Below are 24,873 nucleotides of genomic sequence, written 5' to 3' on the forward strand. Positions count from 1 at the left end.
AGTCTGCTGTCTTGCTCATCTATCTGTCTTTAGTCAGGTCAATCTTCTTGCTCACTTAAGGCATTAGAGAGAGAACTTAAAGGCAGCCCTTTCCCTGCTTCCTGTGACTTCCAGAGCTACATTTACCTTCCCTGCATTGCGAGGTGTCGATCAAAGATATATTGCTGTAGCCATAATCGATGTATTCGCATGACAATTCTTTTTTTAGTTTTCAATAATAAAGGGACACTAAAGAGAGAAATGATTTCTTCTGCATCAGTAAATTACCTCTCTAGGACACCAAAAACACCACTCTTACTACGATAAGACGCTTGGCAAGCCAGAAAAAGCACAAGAACGAAAGACGGGTGGCGACGCCTTCTTGTTATTCCCGCACCTGGTCTCTGTGACGTCATGGATACTGATGGCATCTTCTACGGTCTACTTAATTATAAAGCGAACACTACATTGTGTTCGAAAGGAACCAAATAGATAAATATGGCAAGTTTCGGGAACCATTACTCAGCTAACGCGGCCGAAATGCGAAAACATACTTTGGAATCCCTGACGTCACACTAACGTACCGCCGTCGGGGTTTCAGCGCCAAATTCAAATACTGATAATTCGACCTCCACTTCCTAATCTAATAATTGAACAATTATTTTCAAATGACTGCCTGCAGTGTTCTCAAACAATGTTTTCTTAGCCGAAACTGATTTGTTGTTTCCATTTAGTGTCCCTTTAACGCATAAGATCATACTTTTAAACCTGCTGTTGCGTTCCAGACGTTCTCGTTAACATTTCGTTATTTCGTCTTTCTTGCTTTGTGCCACCCAGCCTTATGGAAGACCAAAAGTTGCACGGAATGGTCGTGGCAGTCGGTATCGGACTGGCGGTCCTCATAGCCTTCATCACGTTCACTCTATTCACGGCACCGCCACGTAAGTGGACTGCCGAGGAGGAAGCCCCAACTCTCCTTTTACGTCCGCCATTTTTTGTGGTATATAAATACACAAGATCTGCATGCAGAATATCGACCGGGAACCAGAAAACACGCTAATACAGCAAGGTACTAAATACTTGCATAATACATTAATTGAGGTAATCTATAGTCAAAGCCGCGGCGCGATGTCCAGCGGCATTGGCATACGCAAACTGAAGGCAGTGCGTTGGCAAACGTTTATTGTAGAAGTAAAAAAAAAATGTGTCTATTATCTGGACGCAAAAATTGACTTACGCGTTGCTTTCTAGCCGAACATTGTTTTACATTGCAAATGAACAATAAGCAGTGCGTATGAAAAATGACTCTCTATCGCACCGCCGAATTCCCTGGTTCAGTGAAATTGTTTCCCCGCTAATGTGAGAGTGCGAAATTCGCGAAGTTGGATTCGCTCATTTATGTGCGCACGTAAAAGCTGCTCGTCGCCTCCGAAATACTTGGAGCGTCGGGCCATGCGCTGAGAAACGCATCACACGAAAGCCGCTCTCCTTTCTCACTTTTTTTTTTTCAAAAGACAGGCTGCCCCATCAAGTGACGCTGCCGAGAAGTGCGCCAGCTGCGTCCGAACCGAGATACGTGGCGCGCCCCTGCGTGCACACGCCGATAATTGTTCATTCGCTTGCCACGCAATCGGTGGCGCATATTCAGTAACCCGAATCAGCGATAAGTTTTTCGAGGAGCTGCGCGTATACTCAGTGCATCCATGGCGCAGCTCGATAAATTAGCGTAGGCGGGAAAGACGTTCATGGAAAGGTGGCACATATCCGGTACATTTGTGGCGCAGCTTGTCAAAGCATCGAGCCGCTCTCCTTGAAGAACCCCTGGGAAGCGGCTGCGATCCTACCCAGCTCGGGGCAAATTTTCCCAGATTGCTGATGGTGTAGATTTGGCTGGTCCTAATCAGCCATCGCGAAATCGGCTGGCTTAAATGTGTGCGGGCTTCTTTGGAACCATGTCGTAGTTGAACTGCGGCAATTTGTTCCACGGAATTCATAAGAAAGACGTTTCGCTTCCAAACTCTGCCGCATCTTGCTGCTACACTGCTGGTTCTGCACCCCACGTCCCACTGTACCCACTGCTCCCTCTATTACTGTACCCACTGCGCCATCTATTGGCGTCCCCGCACTTGGCGGGCTTTCATTTCTACCGAGCATCGGAGAAATTAAATAGGATCTCTCTCTCTCTCTCTTTTGTCAGAATAGAGCTGCACATCCCCAGTCGCAATCATCTAGTTGCCGATGTTGGTGTCGAAGAGGTTTATTGAACAAAGGAACACGTACTGCGACAGACACAGTGACCCAAGTTTGTATCAAGAGCTTCATTGAAGGCGGCATCGACCGACTGGCACATAGGCAGTGTTCCAAGGCAGTTTGAAAGATTCATTTAATAGCGGTACAAACCCATTGCCGGAAACCCCACGACTCATATGAGCGTCAAACAGGTTCGTTGAAGAGGGGCACATAGGTAAACGGTGCTAGATACCTAGCGACCTAAGTTAGTCTTAAGGTTGTTTGGAACCCTGTTCTGCTACCACAGACGCCCGATGCGAGAACCACTTCACCACGGACGACACAGATACCCAGGTTTGCGGGGAAAGGGTTACACATAAGCAGATGGAGAGGAGAGATTGATAGGTGCACAGTTAGCTCACAAAATTGACGTGAAGCATGCTAATTACTGCGAATTTAGCTGATTTGTAACCGCTAATCACCGCTCTCAGTAGCACTAGAAATACAGCAATTTTAGTCCAGTACCAGTGCATGGACGTTACTGAAAATTACTACGTAATCACCGTTGGCTGCGCATTAGCTTCGAAAAGCAGCAATTCCAGCTATAATGTGAACAGAGCTACTACTTGGCTACCGTCGTGTCAACAAATGCGTTAGCGTTCGTACGGTAGTTCGCGCACTTTTCTAAGTTACTCTCTATGTTTGTTTCTACGCAATCGTTCAGCCGCAGACTACCCGATTACTCGTCTTATTGGGTAGTCTGCGGCCGAATGGTAAGCGAGTCTGGCTGCTGTTGTGCTTGAGGTGGTTGAGAACGTTTCGACAACTTGTGTCGCTGTGTGTGTGCCACTGGGTGTGCGGCAAGCGAGAGAACAATTCGCAGCGTTCACACACCCCAGTCATGCACGATTCTGCTCTAGGAGGCCACGTGCTGACTTTTCAGCAGCGCCACCAGATGACGTAGCTTGTGCCAAAAAAAAAAGCGCGAAGGAGAGCCTTGGTTGGCTGTCGCATGAACCGGCTCGCCATGCGTTTGGGAGGCCACGTGCAGGCTTCACGGTGGCCCCTCGGGATTGCCCGGAGTGTTGTTAGGGAAGTGCGAAAGAGGAGTCTCGCTGAAGTAAAGGGAATAGATAACTCTTTTACACTGTGACAATACGTTGTGCCACCATTTGATTCAATGTTAACGCACAACCGCTGACAGTAATCGTGAGATGGGTTCTGGTGATTTTTCTTTCTTGGAGGTGAAATAAATATTTTTTGTTCCAGATCAACCACGCCGAAAGCCACCACCGGTACCCGCTGTAAGAGGTGTGTTGCTTGCAACTGCTCGCTGGCCTTTGTCCCGAAAGATGATTGGGAATCTAAGGATTTTCGCAGTCGTGCGCCTAATTCTTACGCATAGTTCGCTGGAATAGAGAAAATAAGTGCCACTTAGTTTACAGTTCTGTTGTACCCCAATTTTGTTCTCTTGCCGCTGAAAAGTTCCCCAGCTAAAATATCGCAATGAAAAAAACCGTGAACGAGTCACAATATACTTTTCACTACAAATCTCGTATAAATGGGGCCTCATATTGTGAATCTTGACTTTACTGACTTGCACCGTGCCTTTCATGACGCACAAGAAATAAATGTCCAATGCGACGTGACTCAGGAGGCAGCGAGTTACAATGGCCAACATTTTGCGTGTTTCAACGCTTCGCAATCAACGGGCCGGTCAAGGTAGCAGTTCCTGCTACTAGACTGCACTCTTTTCCTATAATTTGGCACTCACGTTCGTCGAAATGTGGTAAGTAGTTTAGAGGGAGTGCCTCCTGGAGAATAGCCGAAAAGCGAGAAAGAATTGGAATAGAATTCTAAGACTACCTTGGGGTTTTTAGTCCAGGCTTGACTTCGTCAAAGCCAGCATAGCGCAAAAATGAATGACTGAAGAAGTTGAATATGACCGTCGCCTTATGAAAGCGATGCTTAACACGACGTGGAAACAGCCTGAAGGCTAAAGGAACAAAAAACAGTGCAAAGGAGGCACCCACTTCTGCCAGAGCGGGAAAGATGACGGAGTGACGAACCCTGCGTTGCGTCACTATTAGCTCTACCGGAAGAATGTCGTATACAGAACTGCCGGCGATGCTTTCCCTTAAGCAATTTACGTTGGATGCAGGAAGTTATTCTGGCATTATTTTGCGTATACATGTATTTATTTACAAATACTGCCACCTTGCATAAGCTGGACATGTCAGCAGTGGGTACGCAAGTGTTGAAAGCGAAAAAAGTAAAATTAGCAAACATAATAGCTTAATTGAATAAAAATATTATCACCAGGCAATTCATACAAGGGCCCTTCAGGGTTATTCCAAAGTTAAATGGTGTGGAGGAAGGAGACAAACCTAAAACCATCCTGAGATGGTCTAAGGGGAACAATATTGAAGAGGTGGGTCCGCTTGCTACGGGGTGATGTACAACTTGTGAAAACAGCGGATGATTTATTCCGGGACTCTTGATTAACTAGTTTGAGGAGGAGAATAGTGCACTGTCATTTACGTGTGATTGCTAGTGGAAGCAGCTATAGTGCGGTTTCAAAAAATAAAGGCGCGACACCAATGTTTGCAGCAATCTGGAAAATATAACAGGCAAGGTTAAGCCAGCAGTTCGCCTTGCCACTGCCGGACCCCCATAATATTAGGATCTCATTTCTAACAAATTTCTTGAATGGGGTAACTTTTAAATGCAAAGCATTTCTTTTACGTTACTACTGTAATAAAGTAACCTACGTTGTAGGCTATTTTTACCATAATACATCAGCTATTTTGAGGAGCCTTGGCGGTAAACTAATAGACTTTTAATTCTCCACAATACGATTTCACGGAAATGTGCTTTGCATTGAATGTAATAGCCTTATGAGAAAGGAAGACAGCGCACTGAAATGAGCTCATAGCATGCCCATTCCTATTATTTACTGGCACGTTACGTACACGAAAATAAAAGCTTTTTTTTGTTAAGCACCGCGGTGAGCTCTTGAAGAAGAGGATGGGTTACGGGATCAGTGTGTTGGTCGTCTTAAATTTGTAGAAATGTTGGAATCTGTGTTTGATTGCCTCAACGATGCTGCATCCTAGACAGTCATGTCATCCAGCAGTATTGGTAATACCCTTGATGGTTGCTTGTTGAAGTCTTTGGCGACACAACAAGATATGGTAGAATATTATAACTGATTTTCTTATAGTTCACGATGTATGAAAGCAATACCCGGGATCAGCATTCTACATAACAGCTTTCGAGGCTTCTGATAACAGCTATGATTAAAGTGCAGTAAAATGATCTAGGAATCACAGCACCTTGTTTGCAATTTAATTTCACTGGCTCACTCAGCCACTTTCCTTAATCTGGATGGCTAGCTCGCGTTGACGGTGTCACGTCTTAGGATTATAAGGGACAAAATTACTCCCTCGTGGGTGATACAGGCACAGAAAGAATATTTAAAACATGATTGTATACGTGCCCTAAAATGTTATCTTGTAACCTTCCTCTCTTATTAGACAGTTGTTTCGTCTTGCGACGGATGAAGTGACTCACGCCAGTGTCAAGGAAGCAGCACCTTGCTGTTTATTGAACGGGCGTATATATAGGGCAACACAGGCAAGGTGGTTAGCACAGGAGCAACACAATTGTCACATGAGGGTGAAGTCGCAGCGCTATCTTGCGCATGCAGATTGCGATACATTGCAATACGATACATCTACCTCCTTCACAAGGTTTGGCGACGACTTCATTTAATGCAGATGGCTGATCTGTTTGAAATTCTCGCGGTATCAAAGGCTTTGTCACCCGCGTGGGCATCCAGGGCAGCTAGGGAGCCTGGCTGGTCACTGCACTTGGTAAAACTGAATCCCCTGATGTTGATGGCAGAGTAGACGACTCTTTCTCGGTTTGACTGTTGCCCTCACTGGGCTCATCACTGTTGAAGTCCTATTGCTCCTTCGTTACCAGTTGATACTGCAGGTTGCACGCCAGAATCTTGCAGTTCTCGGTTTGTACGTAGTAGGAGCGCCGGCCTGCCACCTTGACCTTGCGGTCCCATGATGTTCCTATGATACAGAAGACGTCTTCGTTACGAAGAGGGGCCAGGCACCAGGCGGCGTGGCTCCTCTGCTCATGTTTCTTGACATGGGTGACAGCCTGGGGTCCGAAGTCTGGTACAGACGTGGGCAGGCACCTCGCTTGCAGCAGCTAATGCGGCGATCGGCCATAATCCAGTGGGATTGACCTGCAATTCAGCAAGCCGAGCAAAAAGTTTTCATTCACCTCTGTGGTCTTCTGAAGAATTCTTTTAACTGCCTGCACTTCATTTTCCGCCAGCCCATAAGATGGAAGAAACAGCGCTTCATCACGCAACCTCTTACACTTAACACGCAGGAAAACGTCACCCACAAACCAGCATACTTCTTGGCTCTCCGATGGGCTTGACGTAACATGTAGTAACTCCTACAGCTCGGCAAAGCGTGAAAGCATGACTTGAGAATTGTGGACCATTATCTGTGCATACTTCCATCGGGATTCTGAATCGAGAAAGCATGGCTCCAATCGTTCGATGACGCCGGTGCTGTCGGGTCGAGAAGCTCCTCGACATATCGAAAATTCGAGATTAAATTGAAGTGGTGGGGTGGTATTTCTCAGCACATTGGTATATGTCCACCCATACGCGGTACCATGCTTGGGTTGAAGTGGTGCGAAGCATCAGTGGCACTGATGGTTGCTTATAAGTACACTTCCTGCAGATCGAACAACTCTCTGAATCAGCGATTCAACGTCAGCGTTGATGTTCGGCCAGTACACCAGCTGCCTTGCATTTTCTCTGCATTTAGCTATGCCAAGATGCCCTGTATGAATGCATTTCAATGAGTCGGACCACCTGCTTGTAGGTATAATGACTTTTGTTCCTTTGAACAGTATGCCATTCACTACTCAAAGTTGAGTAGCCAGAGATTTGAGTGGACCGTCAGCCTTATTCCCCGTCTGCAGTGTTCTGCAGCACTATATTGAGATATGTATCGGATGCCGTCTCACGCGCAAGTAGTGCAACTGTTTTGTCACCATTGCGGACAAAACGCTGATGGCATATACTTCGACATCTTCCTTGTTCAAGGGGTTCACGTCCGTCGGAGCCAACCAAGTTAAACGGGTGTTGGTCAAATACATCTGTTTAGGAGGAACAAAAGTTAGTACATAATTGTGCTTGAGCAGCCTTAAGAAAGAACCCCGAACTCTCAGTGGCATATCCTCTATGGTCTTTATTGATATGTTGGTCAGTGGTCATTGGGCGATTTCAAGCAAGATAATGCAGCCTTATGTAAAGCGGTCAAACTTCTCACATCCACATACGAGAGCCATCGCTTCTTCGATCTGTGGATGTCACGGTTCACACTGAGTCAGTGCTTCAGATGCGTAAGCGACTTGTCTCCAAATTTCGCCGTGGCGCTGTAAGAGAGCCAAGCCAATGACATTCGGTGACGCGTCTGACATTACTTTCGTTTGCTTGTCTGGGTCGAAAATTCTTACTAATAGTGGTAATGGTGCCTTGGTGAGCGCGTCGCGTATATTTTTACATTCACTCTCGTGGTTTCCTATCCAGTTGAAGATAACACTTTGGCTGCGAGGACTGTGGAAAACTGGTGTTCGCAGGAATACGGATGACACGTACTTGCTCAGGTAGCCTACCACACCAAGTAACCTTTGTACTGCCTCCTTGTTTTCCGGTTTTGACATGTTTATTACGCTTTCGTCAAGCACTAGACCAGGACTTATTCCTTCGCTGCTGATTACGTTTCCCAAAAATGTCATTTTTTTTACGCATTTTGCAAGACTGGACAATTCAGTCGCAGGCCTGCCGCTTCAGCTGCCTTTAGTGCATACCGTAGACGTTTGTTATGCTCTTCTCTGGCCCTACCCCAACCGAGGACGTCATCCACGTACGCCCTTGCTCTAGGAATGTCGTCAAACACCTCATTCACTGCTTTTTGAAGCACTACGCAGCGCGGACGCGATCCTAAGAGAGAACGAGAGAAAGCTGTACCCGCTGAGAAGCGTTGTGAACGTGCAAAGTTTCGACGACGCTCATCAAGCGGGATCTCGTGGAAGCCGGAGGTAGCGTCTACACGTGAAAAGAAATTCGAACCGGCCAGCTCCGCCTCGATGTCTTCCCAGGACGTCATATGGTAGTACTCTTTGATTCTCCTGGAAACCTTGCTAACGCTCATTTTGCCGTCTTTCTTATGGGCAATAGCAGTTCGTATCGAATACAGTTTCGTCGCCAACCATGTCGTCCATACTTGTCCCGAAGGTACAGTGCATACCTTGCCACTTCACGTGCCGAAAAAGCTTTTCCAATGGCTTCGCCTCGCCCTGCACTCGTGACCGAAACACATACCGTTCGTGGAGTCCGTCCTCTTGCTCGACACATTACGCTTAAAACATTGCGACGACCGTGGCCTTGATTTCTCGGTTCTCTCCTTCGGCAAACGAAAGATTCTTAGTCTTCAATCGCATCCTGACCGGACAGAAGGATAGCGCAGCTTGTGCTGCTTCTCATGTTGGCTTGCTGGTAGCTGACGGTGCTGGCAAAACGTGTTCAAATATATGTTTGAGCAGCCTCCAACTTCAGCCGCCGTCTTCAATTAGATGTAGTGGCTGTGGTGTCTTCGCATTTGCTTGGAGCGGCCCATACCCAGCAAGCGTTGTAAGTCGTAGGCGCATTGAGGTTCCTCAGTGAAGTGATCGAGCTGCATCCCACTTTTGCACCTCTGTTTTGTCTCGTGGCGGATGAAGTGACGCACACCAGCGTCAAGGACGCAGTCTCTTCCTGTTTATTGAATGAGCCTATATATGGGCACAGAGGCGTGGGAGTTACGACAGAGACAACACAATTGTAACGTAAAGGTGACGGCACAGTGATATCTTGCGTATGCAAATTGCGATACGTTGCAGCACGAGTATTTTTTTTTCTGAAATACATTGAAAGTACCATGACAACACTGGAAATAGATTTTTTGTTCTCGATTTTACTCCGCAGTATATATCGCTCGCTAGCTTCGGAGGTGCATTTGTAGTGCGTTCGCAAGAGGTTTACGAAATATCAGCTGTAAAGATATGTATTGTTCAGCATACAAAGACTTGCTTCCACTGTGAAGGCGTGCCGTCCATCTATGGAGCCCAAAACTGTTATAAATGCGATAGGTTCTAATATGCTAAATAATGCTAAAATTAAGCCTTATCTCACACAGCTATAAGGTATAACCTCCAGAAATATTTTACAGCTTTTTTTTTGCGTTTGCAGAATACACCGTCAGAGACTACAGCCGCACGCGCAAAGTGCCTGCAGGTAACTATTCCTGTCATTTTCTTGTGATTTAGGTGATAAGCGCTAAACCATCACCGTGACCATGTTCACTATAGAGTACTACGTGCGCTGAACGAGTATCAACATGGCCTATTGTAATACTCATTCAGCTCTACAGCGATTAGTCCCGCTCTGCTAACAACCAACAGTGTGTTATTCGCACCAGCGTCAAGAAGCATCCACCATACTGAGCCTTCTTGATATATCATAATGACTGAGTAACATATATTTTAATCTGTTGTGCGTTTTTCCTTACTGCTAGTTTGTTAAGGGCAAACGAGCGGAAAGAAGCCATGCAATGAATAATGAAAATCACTCCAGCAGAGTTGTACTATTATACTTTTATAGAATAATAGTTGCATGCTGTAATACTGCAATACGATAGTATTCCATTTCCGCACTACATATACTATGAATGTGGCGGAATAGCTATCGCGGGCTCTTTAAATGCGATGGCAGAGTGGTCCAAACGGTAGTCTATATATGGAAGAGGGAACTGCCTTACCGTTACAGCCTGCAGGCAGCTCGTAAGGAATAGGTGAGGTGAGAAGTTGTCACTTACCAGGAAGATAAAGCGAGGCATCTGAAGGGAAGGTAAAAAGGACAGGTTGAATAATGCTTCTCAAAAGGATCGTTGCTCCCATTTTGTTGTGTTGAGCCGATATGAAGCCTCGAGAATCTTCGACGCCTAAAAAAGATTAATTAATAAAATGCGTTTCGCCAAGGCGAGGAAACAAAGCAACTTTTTCTTTGCTTATTTTTCTTTACATGGACTTCAAAAACATACCACCTTGACTCCGGCTCATCTCGTTCCAAAGGCGTTCTATACCTATCAGAAATACTCGTCGAAAAAAAAAAAACCTGCGTTGTCTCAAAAGCGAATCCTCCCTCTCTTCTTCAACAGGTCATGATGATGCAAAACATATCTCGCAGATTTTGGGATTGAAAAGAGAGTGTACGAAGAGGAGTTTGGCCTGATGCTAATATTCTAATACTAATATGCTAATGGTTGGATGGGCAGGATAGAATAGTGACCCGTGTACTTATCTTTATCGGGCGATCACGTTTTGCCGCCTAACAAATGTAATCGCACAGCACGGCACGCGCCTGCATGTATCCGAAGTTTCTGGAAACTTATCGATGCTTCTACCCGGCTGTCTGTTGTCGCCGAACCTTGTGTTATCTGATTTCATCGCGTGACGCGAATGGTGTAGAACATTGTGGAAGGCACGCGGGTCCGAACGATTAGTCTGCAACATTCGACGACGCTGTATAAAATCCGACGCGCTTGACCCGCTGATCAGATTTTCGATGATCGCCGACTGTGTTCGCAGCAATCGTTGTGCTATAAGTGTAGCCTGTTTTGTGGGCACAGGTTCACCCAATAAAAGTTAGTTTTGTCGTTCACAGTATTGCTGCTGTGTTCATTGACGTCACGACCACGTGACATCTGGTGGAGGTACTTTACGGCCATGTACCGGACGCCCCCGATAAGCCGTAATCCAAGCCCGGACCGCAAAGACAACACCAGCGCCTTCCTGGAACATCGAGCAAGCCGCCGGCTACAGCAGCTTCCCGCAGAAGATGGAATTCTACCAGAGACGACCAAGAATATCGTCAGAGAAGCTCGTCCAGTGGCAGCAGGAGCAGCCCCAATAGTTCTGCAGCAGCCCAGGGAGCCACCGACGTTCCGCGGTTCCACGTTTGAGGACCCGGAAAGCTGGCTTGAGACGTACGAGAGGGTCGCTACGTTTAAGAGTTGGGACAGCGACGACAAGCTGCGGCATGTCTATTTCGCATTGGAAGACGCCGCGAGCACCTGCTTCGAGAATCGAGACGCCACCTTAACGACGTGGGACCTGTTCCGAAGCGGCTTCTTGCAAGCGTTTACAAGTGTCGTGCGAAAAGAGCGAGCCCAAGCACTCCTAGAAAGCAGAGTGCAGCTGCCAAACGAGACGATCGCGATCTTCACGGAGATGGCCCGTCTTTTCCGGCACGCCGACCCGGAAATGTCGGAGGAGAAAACTGTCCACTTACCGATGCGGGGCGTCAAGCAAGAACTTTTCGCCAGACTTATTCGTAACCCGCCAAAGACCGTAGCTGAGTTTTCTGCAGAGGCATCGACGATCGAGAAAACTCTGGAGATGCGCACCCGGCAATATTACCGGGAGAGGCACACGCCGCAGTAGGCCATCCAAGGACTGGGTTCCGACGACCTACAAGAGACCATCAGGGCCATTGTGCGCAAAGAACTGCGCAAGGTCCTGCCTTCGTCGAAGTCTCAAGTGGCCTCGATCGCTGACATCGTGAAAGATGAGGTTCAGCGATCGCTTAGAGTTTCTGAGGTGCAACCTCAGTTACCGCAGCCTCAGCCAGGCGCGATGACCTACGCCGCCGTCGCACGCCGTCAAGGCCCCCCTCCGCGACCGCGCCAGGGCTCTGTAACGCCGCGATTCCGTCGTCCGCCGCCGCTAGCACGCCCACCCGTCGCCCAGCGCACCTACGCGAGGAAGACGGACATTTCGCGAGCCCCCGACCACCGCCCGCTCTGCTATCACTGCGGAGAAGCCGGCCATGTGTATCGCCGATGCCCATACCGCGAGTTGGGACTGAGAGGGTTCGCCGTCAACGCGCCGCGTCCACAGCTTGGAGAGCGTCCACGTGACATCGCCGACTACCTCGCCGCTACTCAATGGAGCCCTGGACGACCGTCGCGTTCGTCATCACCAGGCCGCTACCTGTCGCCGCAGCGCCGACCATACACCGGCCCAGCGCGGGGCCGCTCTGCGAGCCCATATCCGGAAACCTAAAAGCAGCAACCGGTGGAGGTGCGGTTGCTGTTCGTCGAACTGACGAAGATCCTCCGCCGCCGAAGAAGACGACGAAGAAACCTTCTCGACGACCTAATGACGGCACGCCCCCGTCCCGACGAAGTCAGGAAGCCAAGACTACACCGACGAAAGACGACTTGACGAGGCGACGTACCAGCTTCAGTTCAACTCGATGCAGCCGTGATCCGACGCCAAGACCCAACTGCAACGCCAGACAAAGAGCCACCGAGACACCGAGACAAAGCGCACATCAGCAAGGGCACGACAATCGCGTACATCGAGGAAATTCTGGAAACGAGCAATGCCTTTGTCCTCTCAGATTCTGCCGCATCTAACCCGCCGACCATAGTCCCCGAACCAGATTTCGACGTAAATCCAAGTCTCTCCATATGCAAGCAGCAACAGCTCAGAAGTCTTCTCCGTCGATACAAAGACTGCTTTTCGACGTCATCGAGGATTCCACAAACACCAGTTGCAAAGCATCGCATCATAACCGACGAGTGCGCTCGACCACTCCGCCAGAGCGCTTACCGAGTTTCGACGCGAGAACGTGAAGCTATTGGGCAACAAGTCGATGAAATGCTTCGCGATGACATCATCCATCCATCGAAAAGCCCGTCTCCTGTTGTCCTGGTGAAGAAAAAGGACGGAACCCGACGTTTCTGCGTTGATTATCGTCGACTGAACAAGATCACGAAGAAAGACGTATACCCCCTCCCACGGTTAGACGACCCACTGGATCGGCTCTGCAACGCTACATACTTCTCGTCGATGGACCTCAAGTCTGGCTACTGGCAAATAGAAGTCGACGAGATAGATCGCGAAAAGACCGCCTTCATCACGCCAGATGGCCTCTACGAGTTCACGGTCATGCCATTCGGACTGTGCTCGGCGCCTGCAATGTTTCAGCGCGTCATGGACACGGTGTTAGCAGGATTGAAGTGGCAGACGTGTCTTGTTCTCTTGGATGACGTCATTGTCTTCGCCGAAAATTTCGACGACCACTTTAGGCGGCTTGCGACAGTATTAGAGGCCATCGAATCATCAGGGCTCACTCTGAAGCCGGAAAAGTGCCGCTTCGTTTACGATGAGCTTCTGTTCCTAGGCCACGTCATTAGCAAATCCGGAGTAACCCGCAGAAAACAGCTGCCATCGCAAAGTTCGCGCAGCCCACCGACAAGAAGGCAGTGCGTAGATTTCTTGGCTTGTGTGCCTACTACAGGTGATTTGTCAAGGACTTTTCACGCATCGCTGAGCCGCTGACACAGATAACTAAATGTGACGTCCAGCTCAAGTGGGAAACGCCGCAGGCCGACGCATTTCAAGAACTCAAACGACGCATGCAGTCGCCGCCCGTGCTTGCGCACTTCGACGAGCACGCCGATACCGAAATACACACTGATGCCAGTAGCCTAGGCCTCGGTGCCGTGCTAGTCCTGAGAAAAGATGGACATGAACACGTGATAGCTTGCGCTAGCCGATCGTTGTCAAAAGCGGAAGGCAATTATTCTACAACCGAAAAGGAATGCCTCGCCATCGTTTGGGCCACAGCGAAAGTTTGCCCTTACCTATATGGCAGGCCATTTAAAGTGGTAAGCGACCATCACGCGTTGTATTCGCTAGCTAACTTAAAAGACCCTTCAGGACGGTTGGCATGCTGGAGCCTCAGGCTACAAGAATACGACATCACTGTAACATAGAAGTCCGGACGAAAACACTCAGATGCCGAGCGCGCATCCCGCGCCCCCATTGACCCGCTGCCGCAAGATGACGAGGATGACGACACCTTCCTTGGAATAATGAGCGCGGAAGACTTCGCCGAACAGCGACGAGGAGACCCGGAGCTAAAAGCCCTAGTCGAGTATTTGGAAGGGCATACCGACGTTGTCCCAAGGGCATTTAAGCGTGGATTATCTTCGTTGACGCTTCAAAACAACCTACTCGTGAAGAACTTCTCACCAGTCCGCGCCAACTACCTTCTTCTTGTTCCGTCGGCGCTACGTCCAGAAGTACTGCACGCCCTACATGACGATCCGACAGCTGGGCACCTCGGTTTCTCCCGGACGCTATCGAGGATACAAGAAAGGTATTACTGGCTGCGCCCAACCGCCGATGTCGCCCGTTATGTCAAGACATGCCGCGACTGTCAGCGACGCAAAACACCACCGACAAGACCAACGGGATGACTACAGCCGATCCAGCCTCCTTATCAACCTTTTCAGCAGATCGGGATGGACTTGTTGGGACCGTTTCCGACATCAGCTACCGGAAATAAGTGGATTGTCGTGGCGACGGACTATCTCACCCGCTTCGCTGAAACTAAAGCTCTACCGAAAGGCAGCGCAGCCGAAGTGGTGAAATTTTTCGTCGAGAACATCCTGCTGGGACATGGTGCTCCAGAAGTCCTCATCACCAACAGAGGAACGGCTTTTACAGCAGAGCTCACCCAAGCCATTCTGCAATACAGCCAGACAAGCCACAGGAGGACAACTGCCTACCACCCGCAGACGAATGGTCTCACGGAGCGCCTCAACAAGACCCTCGCCGACATGCTAGCAATGTACGTCGACGTCGAGCACAAGACGTGGGACGCGGTCCTGCCGTACCTAACCTTTGCATACAACACGGCGGTGCACGCAACAACAGAGATCACGCCGTTTAAGCTGGTTTACGGGAGGAACCCGACGACGATGCTCGGCGCCATGCTGCCGCACGTAACTGACGTAGAGAATGTTGACGTCGCTAGCTATCTCCAGCGCGCCGAAGAAGCCCGACAGCTCGCCCGCCTGCGAATCAAGAGCGAGCAGATGACCGACAGCCGACACTACAACCTCCGACGACGCTTCGTCGAGTACCAGCCTGGCGACCGTGTTTGGGTATGGACCCCGATACGCCGACGAGGACTCAGTGAGAAACTACTCCGACGCTATTTCGGACCCTACAATGTCATCCGACGTCGTGCACGACCTCGTGCCCTACAAGGTCATCCGAGGTCGTGCCAGACGGCATTTCGCATTCACAGCGGCGCCGCGCACGATCTGAAGTGGTCCACGTGGTGGGCTTTAAACCCTTTTACGGACGCTGACAAACTTCGTTATTTTTGTTCTTTTCTTTGCTACGAGTGCTTGATTATTACTTTCGTTTGTTTGCAGCATCGGGTCGATGCTTTTTAAGAGGGGGGGGGTAATGACACGTGTACTAATCTTTATCGGGCGGCCACGTTTCGCCGCCTAACAAACGTAATCGCACAGCGTGGGACGCGCCTGCATGTATCCGATATTTCTGGAAAGTTATGGATGCTTCTACCCGGCTGTCTGTTGTCGCCGAACCTTTTGTTATCTGATTTCATCGCGTGACGTGAATGGTGTAGAAGTTTGTAGAAGGCACGTGGGTCCGGACGATTAGTCTGGAACATTCGACGACTGCTGTATAAAACCCAACGCGGATGACCCGCTGATCAGATTTTCGACGATCGCCGACTGTGTTTGCCGCTGTCGTTGTGCTATAAGTGTCGCCTGTTTTGTGGGCACAGGTTCGCCCAATAAAAGTTAGTTTTGTCGTGCACAGTATTGCTACTGTGTTATTCAACGTCACTACCGCGTGACAATAGCAGTTATTGCAAGTTTCAAGGCAGGACAGAATGGTTCTTTTTTGTTTTTATGCATGCCTACTCAGGAAAAGCGTCACTGGTATGGTACACAGATATGGTTTCGACCATACACTGCTTGTGCCAAATGTAAGAAAGTCAATACCAATACCACTACGGTAACACGCACAATGGACTTTCCAGAACGCAGGCAGTCAAAGAAACCCAGCCCTGAAGAGAGTTACGATGAGGACAAACGACGGAAGAAAATAAGCCTCGCATCGCAGTTAGCTGTCCCCATGAAAGGTAAAAATCAGTCAACATTTCTCATCTATCGCGCGCTCGTCGAAGGAGAAGGTTATGAGGACGTGTGCGGCTTGGTAGCATGTGTGCACATTTTCGAACCGTAAAGAAATTATTGCAAACAGCATAAAACGTAGCAAATATTGTCGTCAGAGGTTGTCAGAATGTTGGTATTCACTCGAAAAGCAACATAGTTAAAGCCCCGCTTGAACAGCGTGAGCTGCATCTATTCGTAATAAAATCTCAATTATAATCGATATACTGTTGATGCAATCTACTCTCTTAGGCATTTTAGGCTGCTTATATGGCCTGCTTGGGAGCGAATGGCTTTGTGGAGTCTATGATTAATGATTTGTGGAGTCTAGTTTAACCAATGACATTTCTTGGTGACGCAATTTAAATATTACATTTAATGCTCTGGGGTTAGTAGCGCCAAAGTGAAAAAAAAAGAGTAAACTGTGCTAAATGTGGGATGCCATGACCCCGTCGTAGAGGTATATATATAGGGTGTTCAAAATTAATCTTTATCCTTGTATTCAAATTAAGCAGTTCGAAACAAGCGAGGACCGCCTGTGCAATTACGTTATGTGACCAGGGGACACGAATTGAGATGATAATCATCGCTGTCAGCAGCCCAATACACTAAAATTGAATAATTAACTGTTAGTTGACTGGAGTAAGTGGGTATGTTCGTGGTGAAAAGTTAGAGGCAGTCATGTTTCTACACAGTATGGGTTGGAAGAATTCTTTTTGCGTGTCTTTGCTCCGAGATATGCGACTGCAAGTTCTAATTGTAGTTCGCATGATTACGCAAGCAATAGAGTTAGGATCGGCGCAACTCTCCTCCCTTTTGTGACGCGGATGTTGCGTGCGGCGTTAAGTCTGAGAACAGGGCGGAGGCTTTGGTAAGGATAAATGTCACATTTTCAACCGTCAATTTGGCTTATGTGGTAAATAAGGTAGCAACGTAGTGCTACCTAATATAAGGTTGGACGCACTTGAACATAATCAGCTGCCGACGTTGATTCTATTTATCAAAAGCTATACTTGCGAAAAACATTGTGTGGTTACGAAGAGAAAGCTACAGGAGCGTGGCGGCTGCACATGTGTTACCGTGCCAAGTAGTACGGCAGCGTTTGACAGTGCTTTGGCTTGTTCGGAACGGATGCTGGATCGACACAGCTCCCACGCGCGACGGTTTCGTGTTTGCCCAGACGGGGAAGGGAAAAGCCGCAAAACAAGTGAACCTTTGCACTCAGTAGTGCGTTCTGTCTTATTTAACCATTGTGAATAAACAGTTCATGTTTTCTGTTCCCCAACCTAAACGAACGTGTACTAAAATGCCGGACTCTTTTCAGCAGCGCTCTCATTTTTGCGCGCTTTGCCTCTATAGCTGTGTATTCATAGCCAAAGAAAGATGCCCGCGAATACAGGTATTAATCGCATGCAGGCCACTGCAAATACGCACCGTTAATGATGGCTAGTCGAATGAATCCCTAGGTTTGTCCGTCCTACCGTGTGGACTAATCATAATGTATACCAATTGTAGCCTGATTGCGGTGTCCCTCTGTGCTATCTTTCGCAAATCATGGCGTACAAATAGGTGTATTGAGTATTCGTGACATGCGCCATTAATATGTACGGCACACAATCGAATTTATTTTTGCAAATGTTTTGCGAGGAACAGCTAAGGCACATTGTGTTCTAGAAGAGCCAAAGAAAATAGGAAGTTAAGCACCGGGTAGACTATATATAAAACTGGCTTAGTACGGTGCTGACAAAGAACATCAATGACATACTACTGCACTTGTTTCATACAGCATTCCGAAAGCGTTGTTAGCCACTGACATTGTTATCTAATTTCATAGATTTCGGCCATGCGAAGGTGCTCAACACAGACGGGGATCACAGAGGCGTCCAGGCACTCCCAAATGTTCAACCTCCAGCGCAGATTGTTGTCTCTCAAACAGGTAGGTTTCCGTCTGCGTTACTAATTACTGACTTACACGCTTCTCCTAGAGGGAAGTTGGCTGAACACAGGTCCTTTGCGAGTAAAAACAACGTTAAAAAAAACTTAACAGCGCCAAGGACAAGGACTGCTAGAGACGAAAAAAATTGTAGTGTTTGCTGTCGCACGCAGTACTTGTCCTTGGCGCTGTACGTTGTTCTTACCGTGAATTGCCAACAAGCCCACGCCAACCCCTAGTTCACCTTTCCGAGTATCTGCACCCACGTTCCAATTTATTGATAATTGAAGCAAACTACTTAGTAAGGCTAAGTAATAATTGTATACACAGTGAATCATTGTGATTTCTCTCTTCCAATAGACAAATGAATTATGTGAATATTCTAATTGAATATTTTTAAATTCATCCTATCGTGAAAGCATTGGCAATCCTTACAAATGCTTTCGGTGCAGACGTGAAATCTCACTTTATTCCATTGCGCGAATAGATGGAATAAAATGTACCTGGGCAAACGCGAAGTAAATACAACTAAAATAAAAGACAACTAAAAAGCTTAGGCAGAGCGAGCTGATGGCAATACGAATTCGTAAAATCATAGTGGCTCATGACTACGAAAATACAAACATGCTACAAAAGGGGTCTGTGTTTGGTCGAGACTGGAGTAGTCGCAGGCTTCTCTAGTACTACGACATGTTAATAGATTTCCTAAACTTGAATTCTAGTGAACGCGTACGTAACCTCCTTTGCTGCGTGCTTGGGTCATGGATGGCGCTTAGGACGCTATGTTATTGAGGCATAGCTATAGATAATGCTATTTATGCTGGAGATACCTGAGTCGATGTGGAATAACTACCTGTAAAAAAAAAATATCGGTAAAAAAGTTACGGCTCCGCAAAATTTGTTGTTTTGGGTCATTTTTCTTTGACGCGATCTTTATTCTAAACGCGCAGCTCGATAGAAACACACAACGTCTCTTGAAAATGATTGGTATTCATGCAGGGAAGGTTTAGTCGACTCTATTTATTACGCCTTTCTGTACATACATAGTGTTTTCGTTTTCTTCGCGGTGGTGCTCACTGCAGTCTAGTACATGGGACTAGTATCACTTATGCAGTACTTGTCTGTTTTGTTAGGAGCAAAATGCTAATTCCTTGTATTTGATTACAATGAAGCTCGTGCAGCATCACTACGCCTTCTATAGTCAGGATTCTATTCATTTGCTTCTTAGCATATTCTAACAATTTCTCCTCCCACAGAGAAGGGAACTATGATGTGGAGTTTAAGAATATTTTTATAAAGGTAACAATATGCCGAACATATTTATTATTTGTTGCCTGAAAGACATTGCAGCGTATCATTTGTGTATTTGTGTTTTCTTCGATGGCCCTGCTGTATATAAAGTTAACAGCTGAACAGACGCATTTATATTTTTATCTTTTTCTAAAAAATATTGGAAGCTAAAATTACTTTCTTGTAAGAGAAGACAGTATTTATTCTGCATTAGTGATATTTTAGCACTGTATTAAGTAATTTGGCTGTTCGATGATAATAACATTTTTCTGGTAAAGCCGACAAACATGTGCATGCAACGTACCCAAAAAGCTATTTCGCAATAGTTTTCTTGTTACGCCGGGTACGCCGGCCATTGTATGCAATATGAACATAATTTACATTGGCTGTTAGGCATTGCCGCCCAATAGGAGAACATTGTTTTTTAGAATAACTTTTTTTATTTTCTTTGCGTACCTTATAAAAGGAGATATCTGAACAATCGGAACTATCGAAATACTGGCTAAAAGCTTCAAATACCCGTTCTGACATATCTGTAATCACACAGTTTTCTTGTTCGTTTCAATAAATCGGACCATTGAGTATAACAGCGATCATTATGCACGGCACACAGTCTAATTTATTGTTGGTAATCTGTTGGGCGAACAGCTAAATGACTTCGTGTTGTGGATGAGTCCACAGAATTATAAAGATTAGCACCTGGTAGTCCATAAAAGTGGCTGCGTATGGTGCTGACCAACAAGATGAATAGGCTACACCTTACGTGACTGCAACAAACATGCCGGAACCATTGTTGCCCGCTGACATTATTATCGAACTTTATAGATCTCAGCCATGCGAAGATGCCCAACACAGAAGTGGTTCACAAGGGCGTCCAGGCACCGAATCTTCAAGTTGGATCGCAGATGGTTTTCCCTAACGTTTGTAAGTTTCCATCTGCGTTAAGAATGACCGACCTACACGCCCATCCATTGGGGAAGTCGACTGAACGCAGATCCTTTGCTAATATTTGCAGAAACGTTCAAATTAACTGATAATTGAAGCGAACTATATTACAAGGTTACGTAATTATCGTATATACAGTGAATCGTGGTGTTGTCTGTGTAATTAAAGACAACTGAATTATGTGACTATTCTACTTGAGCACTGTTATTAAATTAATTTCATTATAAAAGCATTGGCTGCCCTTACGTATGCTCTCGGTGTTAACATTAAATCTTATTTTGTTGCAATGAGCGAGTAGGTGGGAGAAAATGTGCCTTATATACGAAATTTTACTCGCGAACAACTCGAAATTCAAGGAAGTTTAAGTCTTCCGACGTAGCACACGTGGATGTCTCTGTGGGCACCACTGAAAGGCTTAATTCAGGCTTCGTGTGCTTTGGAGTGAAATGGAGAAAGGAGCTCCAAGTTGCTCGTTGGCAGCATTTGCATGGTTGCAGAGCATGCTCACACACAGCCTCGGAATGGCGCACATGCTTACACGAACGCAGGAAGTAAAGACATGTAAATAGCTTAGGCAGAGCGAGCTCATGGTAATAATAACTCGTAAAATCTTAGTGGCTGATGAGCGCGCAATTAAAAATAAAAAGGGAATTCATGGTGCGTGGCATGTATTTGGCCTTGACTCGCGTGGTGGCAGGCTGCTTTAGTACTAAGAGATCTTGATGCATTTTCTTAACCGGCATTACAGTCAAGGCGTAGGTTGCCCGTTTCGCTGGGCGTCGTGGTCATAAATAGCGCTTAGGACTCTATATTAGTGAGACATAACTGTACATGATTGAGTCACTGTCTAATATCTGTCCGTAAAAAAAATGATCGATTGCACGCATGATAGTAGAAAAAGAAGCCATCGTAACTCAAATAAGCTACTCAAACTTAGCGGTGTTTTCATGCGTACCCTGAGCGACGTTCCCAGTAGACGGTGATAACGATAACAGCTGTATGCGTTCTCGCAGTACATGCGTCAGCAATTATTGCAGAAGCATACCCCTCTGTACTATGTAATGTAGTACATCAATTTAATATCACTTGTGCAGTACTTGTCCCTTTTGTTACGAGCAAAATGGTAATTTATTATAAGTGATTAAGGGTTTGGAGTTGTTTACCTCTTAGCATAATATGACAATTTCTCCTCCCCCAACGAACGAAGTATATATCGACCCTTTGAGGGTCGATTGTTTTCGCCATATGCGAACGCCCAGGGTCGATTTTTTTATTTGCAGATTCCAATTCTTCTTATAAAGGTATATCGAAAAAAGTCACCGTAATTTTTCTAAGATGACCTTAAAGTGAGAAAAATATTTTCCGTGGGTGTTTATGTAATCTTCATTCATGAATAACAACAATAAAAAAGGAAATAAACTTATCAGAATTGAAAATTTGATCCATTTTTATAGTTCGAGGCTTTGAAAATGCACACAAGAGAATATTTCGCAAGACTGAAGTGTTCCTCCTCTTACACCAATATGTACATCCACAGCGTAATCGAACTGCATAGGTGCGTGCACTCAAGAAAACTGTGTGGTTGTGTGTGCCCGCCAAGAAAGCGAAACGTGCGACAAACTTCCGCTAATCTTCATCCTATCGGCAACCAGAGGCAATTAGCTTCCACGATTCTCATTTAAAAAAAAAAACACGGCATTGCATGCACAGGGACATCGTTCCAATGCCCACCCCCGTGAGCACTACACGAGCGAGAAATAAGCAGTCGCCCTTTGAGCGATTAGTAACGAGATAGCCATCAGTTTTGCAAGCGCAGGAAGCCGAATCCACCCGCGGAACAAGACCCAAACCGCCATCCGCCCGCGCGCGCGCCAATGCGGGAGCGCTACTATATTGACGCGAGGGAGTGAATTAGCGCTAAAAGAAACCATACAACGAAACCCGAGAGAGGCAGGCACGCGCAAAAATTTCCCTGTATTCCCACATAGTGGCAGCACATGACAGAAACGAAAAAGTTAGGAAATTGGCGCGCTTTTTAAACATACAGATGGCGCCGTAAATATACGGCGTCGACCATCGGACTTTGTGCGCGGCGCCGTATATTTACGTCATTCACCCTCAATGGTTTAAGAATATTTAATACAGGCAATAATACTTTGGCACGTATTTCTTCTTTGTGGTGTAGAACGCACTGAAGTGTACTATTATTGTATTTATTCTTTGTTCAATGGCCCTGCAGGAAAGAAAGTGAACAGCTGAACGGATGCACTCATATTATTTATCTGGTTCTGAAAAGCATTAGAAGCAGCAATTACTGTTTCGTAAGAACAGGGCAGTACTTATTTTGCGTTAGCGAAACCTACAGCACTGTACTGAGCGCATGTTGCAATACATATTAGGTTACTCGATAATATTGTTACGTAAGAAGACGCAAATGAAAAGCTATATACAAGTATATTTACTACGTAATACGCCGCACTTGGCCAAGAGGCAACAGCCCGCGCTAGCCTCCAATCGTTGTCGTCGTCTTCTTACTGCTCGCCTCTTCGTCATCGGTAATACTATTCCGTAGCACTACCCCCGGCGGCAAAAGCGCCGTCCCGGAGCGACTAAAGGCCGGACTTGGAAACAGTGTAGTAGGCCTTGAGCCTACTGACGTGCACGACATCACTAGGTGCCACAGTAGATGACGAGGTTGAGCTCACAGGGGCAATTTCGTACGTCACAGGCGTCACCTGGCGCAGCACGCGGTAGGGCCCTGTGTATCGCGAAAGGAGCTTTTGTGAAAGTCCGACGTGACGAGAGGGCGACCACAAGAGCACGAGCGCACCAGGCGAAAACTGTACGTCACGGTGGCGGGCGTTGTACTGACGCTGCTGAGTGGTTTGCGAGTCCGTCAGTCGAGCACGGGCAAGCTGGCGTGCATGGTCGGCGAGAGCGATGGCGTCGCGCGCATACTCGCTTGTTGAGATCGAAGCAGGAGGAAGTGCCGTGTCAAGGGGCAAGGTCGGTTCGCGACCGTAGAGCAGATAAAAGGGAGAAAATCCGGCGGTGTCCTGCCGTGAAGAATTACAAGTAACTGTGACGTAAGGAAGGGCAACGTCCCAGTCGTGGTGGTCCTTCGAAACGTACTTGGACAGCATTTCGGGAAGAGTACGGTTTAACCGCTCTGTCAGGCCATTGGTTTGAGGATGGTATGAGGTAGTCAGCTTGAGCTGAAGAGAGCAGGAACGCACAATGCCGGCGATAACTTTCGAGAGGAAGTTACGACCACGGTCAGTGAGCAGCTGTCGCGGGGCGCCATGAAGTAAGATAATGTCACGCAAGAGAAAGTCCGCGACGTCAGTGGCGCAACTGGTAGGGAGAGCCCGCGTGATAGCGTATCGGGTGGCGTAATCAGTCGCGACGGCTACCCATTTGTTCCCAGAGGATGACGTGGGAAAGGGAACGAGGAGGTCTAATCCAACACGAAAGAACGGTTCCACAGGGACAGTGATCGGCTGGAGATGACCGGCAGGTAGCACCTGAGGTGTTTTCCGACGCTGGCAGGTATCACAGGCAGCAACATAGTGTCGGACGGAGCGAGCGAGACCAGGCCAATAGAAGCGGCGGCGGACGCGGTCGTACGTGCGGGTTACGCTAAGATGTCCTGCAGTAGGTGCGTCATGCATCTCAAAGAGGACAGTCTGTCGTAGATGTTTTGGCACGACAAGAAGAAGATCAGATCCGTCAGGGAGGAAGTTCCTTCGGTACAGAATGCCGCCCTGGAGGACATATCGGCGAACGGATGCGTCGGTAGGTGTAGAGCGCAGACGCTCGATGAGTACTCGAAGCGATAGGTCTCGGTACTGCTCATCGGCGATGTTAGCGAAGGCAGACACAAAGAAAATGCCGTCGGCGGTACTACTGTCGGCGTCGTCAGGCTCGTCTACCGGGTAGCGAGACAGGCAGTCAGCGTCCTTGTGTAGTCGGCCAGATTTGTAGGTGACAGAGAACGAATATTCTTGGAGGCGTAAGGCCCAGCGACCAAGTCTTCCTGAAGGGTCTTTCAATGAGCATAACCAACAAAGCGCGTGATGGTCTGTGATAACGGAAAAGGGTCGGCCATATAAGTATGGGCGGAACTTCGCAACCGCCCAAACTAGGGCCAGACACTCACGCTCAGTGATGGAATAGTTGCGCTCCGCGGGTGAGAGGAGCCTGCTGGCGTAAGCGATAACACGGTCGTTGCCGCGCTGGCGTTGTGCCAGTACTGCGCCAATTCCGTGACCGCTGGCATCAGTACGGACTTCGGTAGGCACAGAAGGATCGAAATGTAGAGGCCTCGTTATCGCCCCACTGGAAAGGGGC

General features: G+C 47.4%; 1 protein-coding gene across 5 annotated transcripts in view; it reads left to right on the top strand.

Moving 5' to 3' along the window:
* LOC135897103 (uncharacterized) overlaps positions 1-24,873 on the top strand; it is a 133,498-nt gene that overhangs the window by 18,055 nt on the left and 90,570 nt on the right. For 3 of the 5 annotated variants that reach the window (XM_065425676.2, XM_065425677.2, XM_070521383.1), the window contains 6 exons: positions 817-920; positions 3,478-3,519; positions 9,539-9,583; positions 16,223-16,324; positions 18,190-18,291; positions 20,404-20,502. In XM_065425676.2, the coding sequence (XP_065281748.2) occupies positions 817-920; positions 3,478-3,519; positions 9,539-9,583; positions 16,223-16,324; positions 18,190-18,291; positions 20,404-20,502 (494 nt within the window). The remainder of the gene's footprint in view (positions 1-816; positions 921-3,477; positions 3,520-9,538; positions 9,584-16,222; positions 16,325-18,189; positions 18,292-20,403; positions 20,503-24,873) is intronic. The other 2 variants (XM_070521384.1, XM_070521385.1) reach the window with 1 other exon arrangement.

This window comes from Dermacentor albipictus, chromosome 7, assembly GCF_038994185.2.
Source record: "Dermacentor albipictus isolate Rhodes 1998 colony chromosome 7, USDA_Dalb.pri_finalv2, whole genome shotgun sequence".
Lineage (NCBI taxonomy): Eukaryota > Metazoa > Arthropoda > Arachnida > Ixodida > Ixodidae > Dermacentor > Dermacentor albipictus.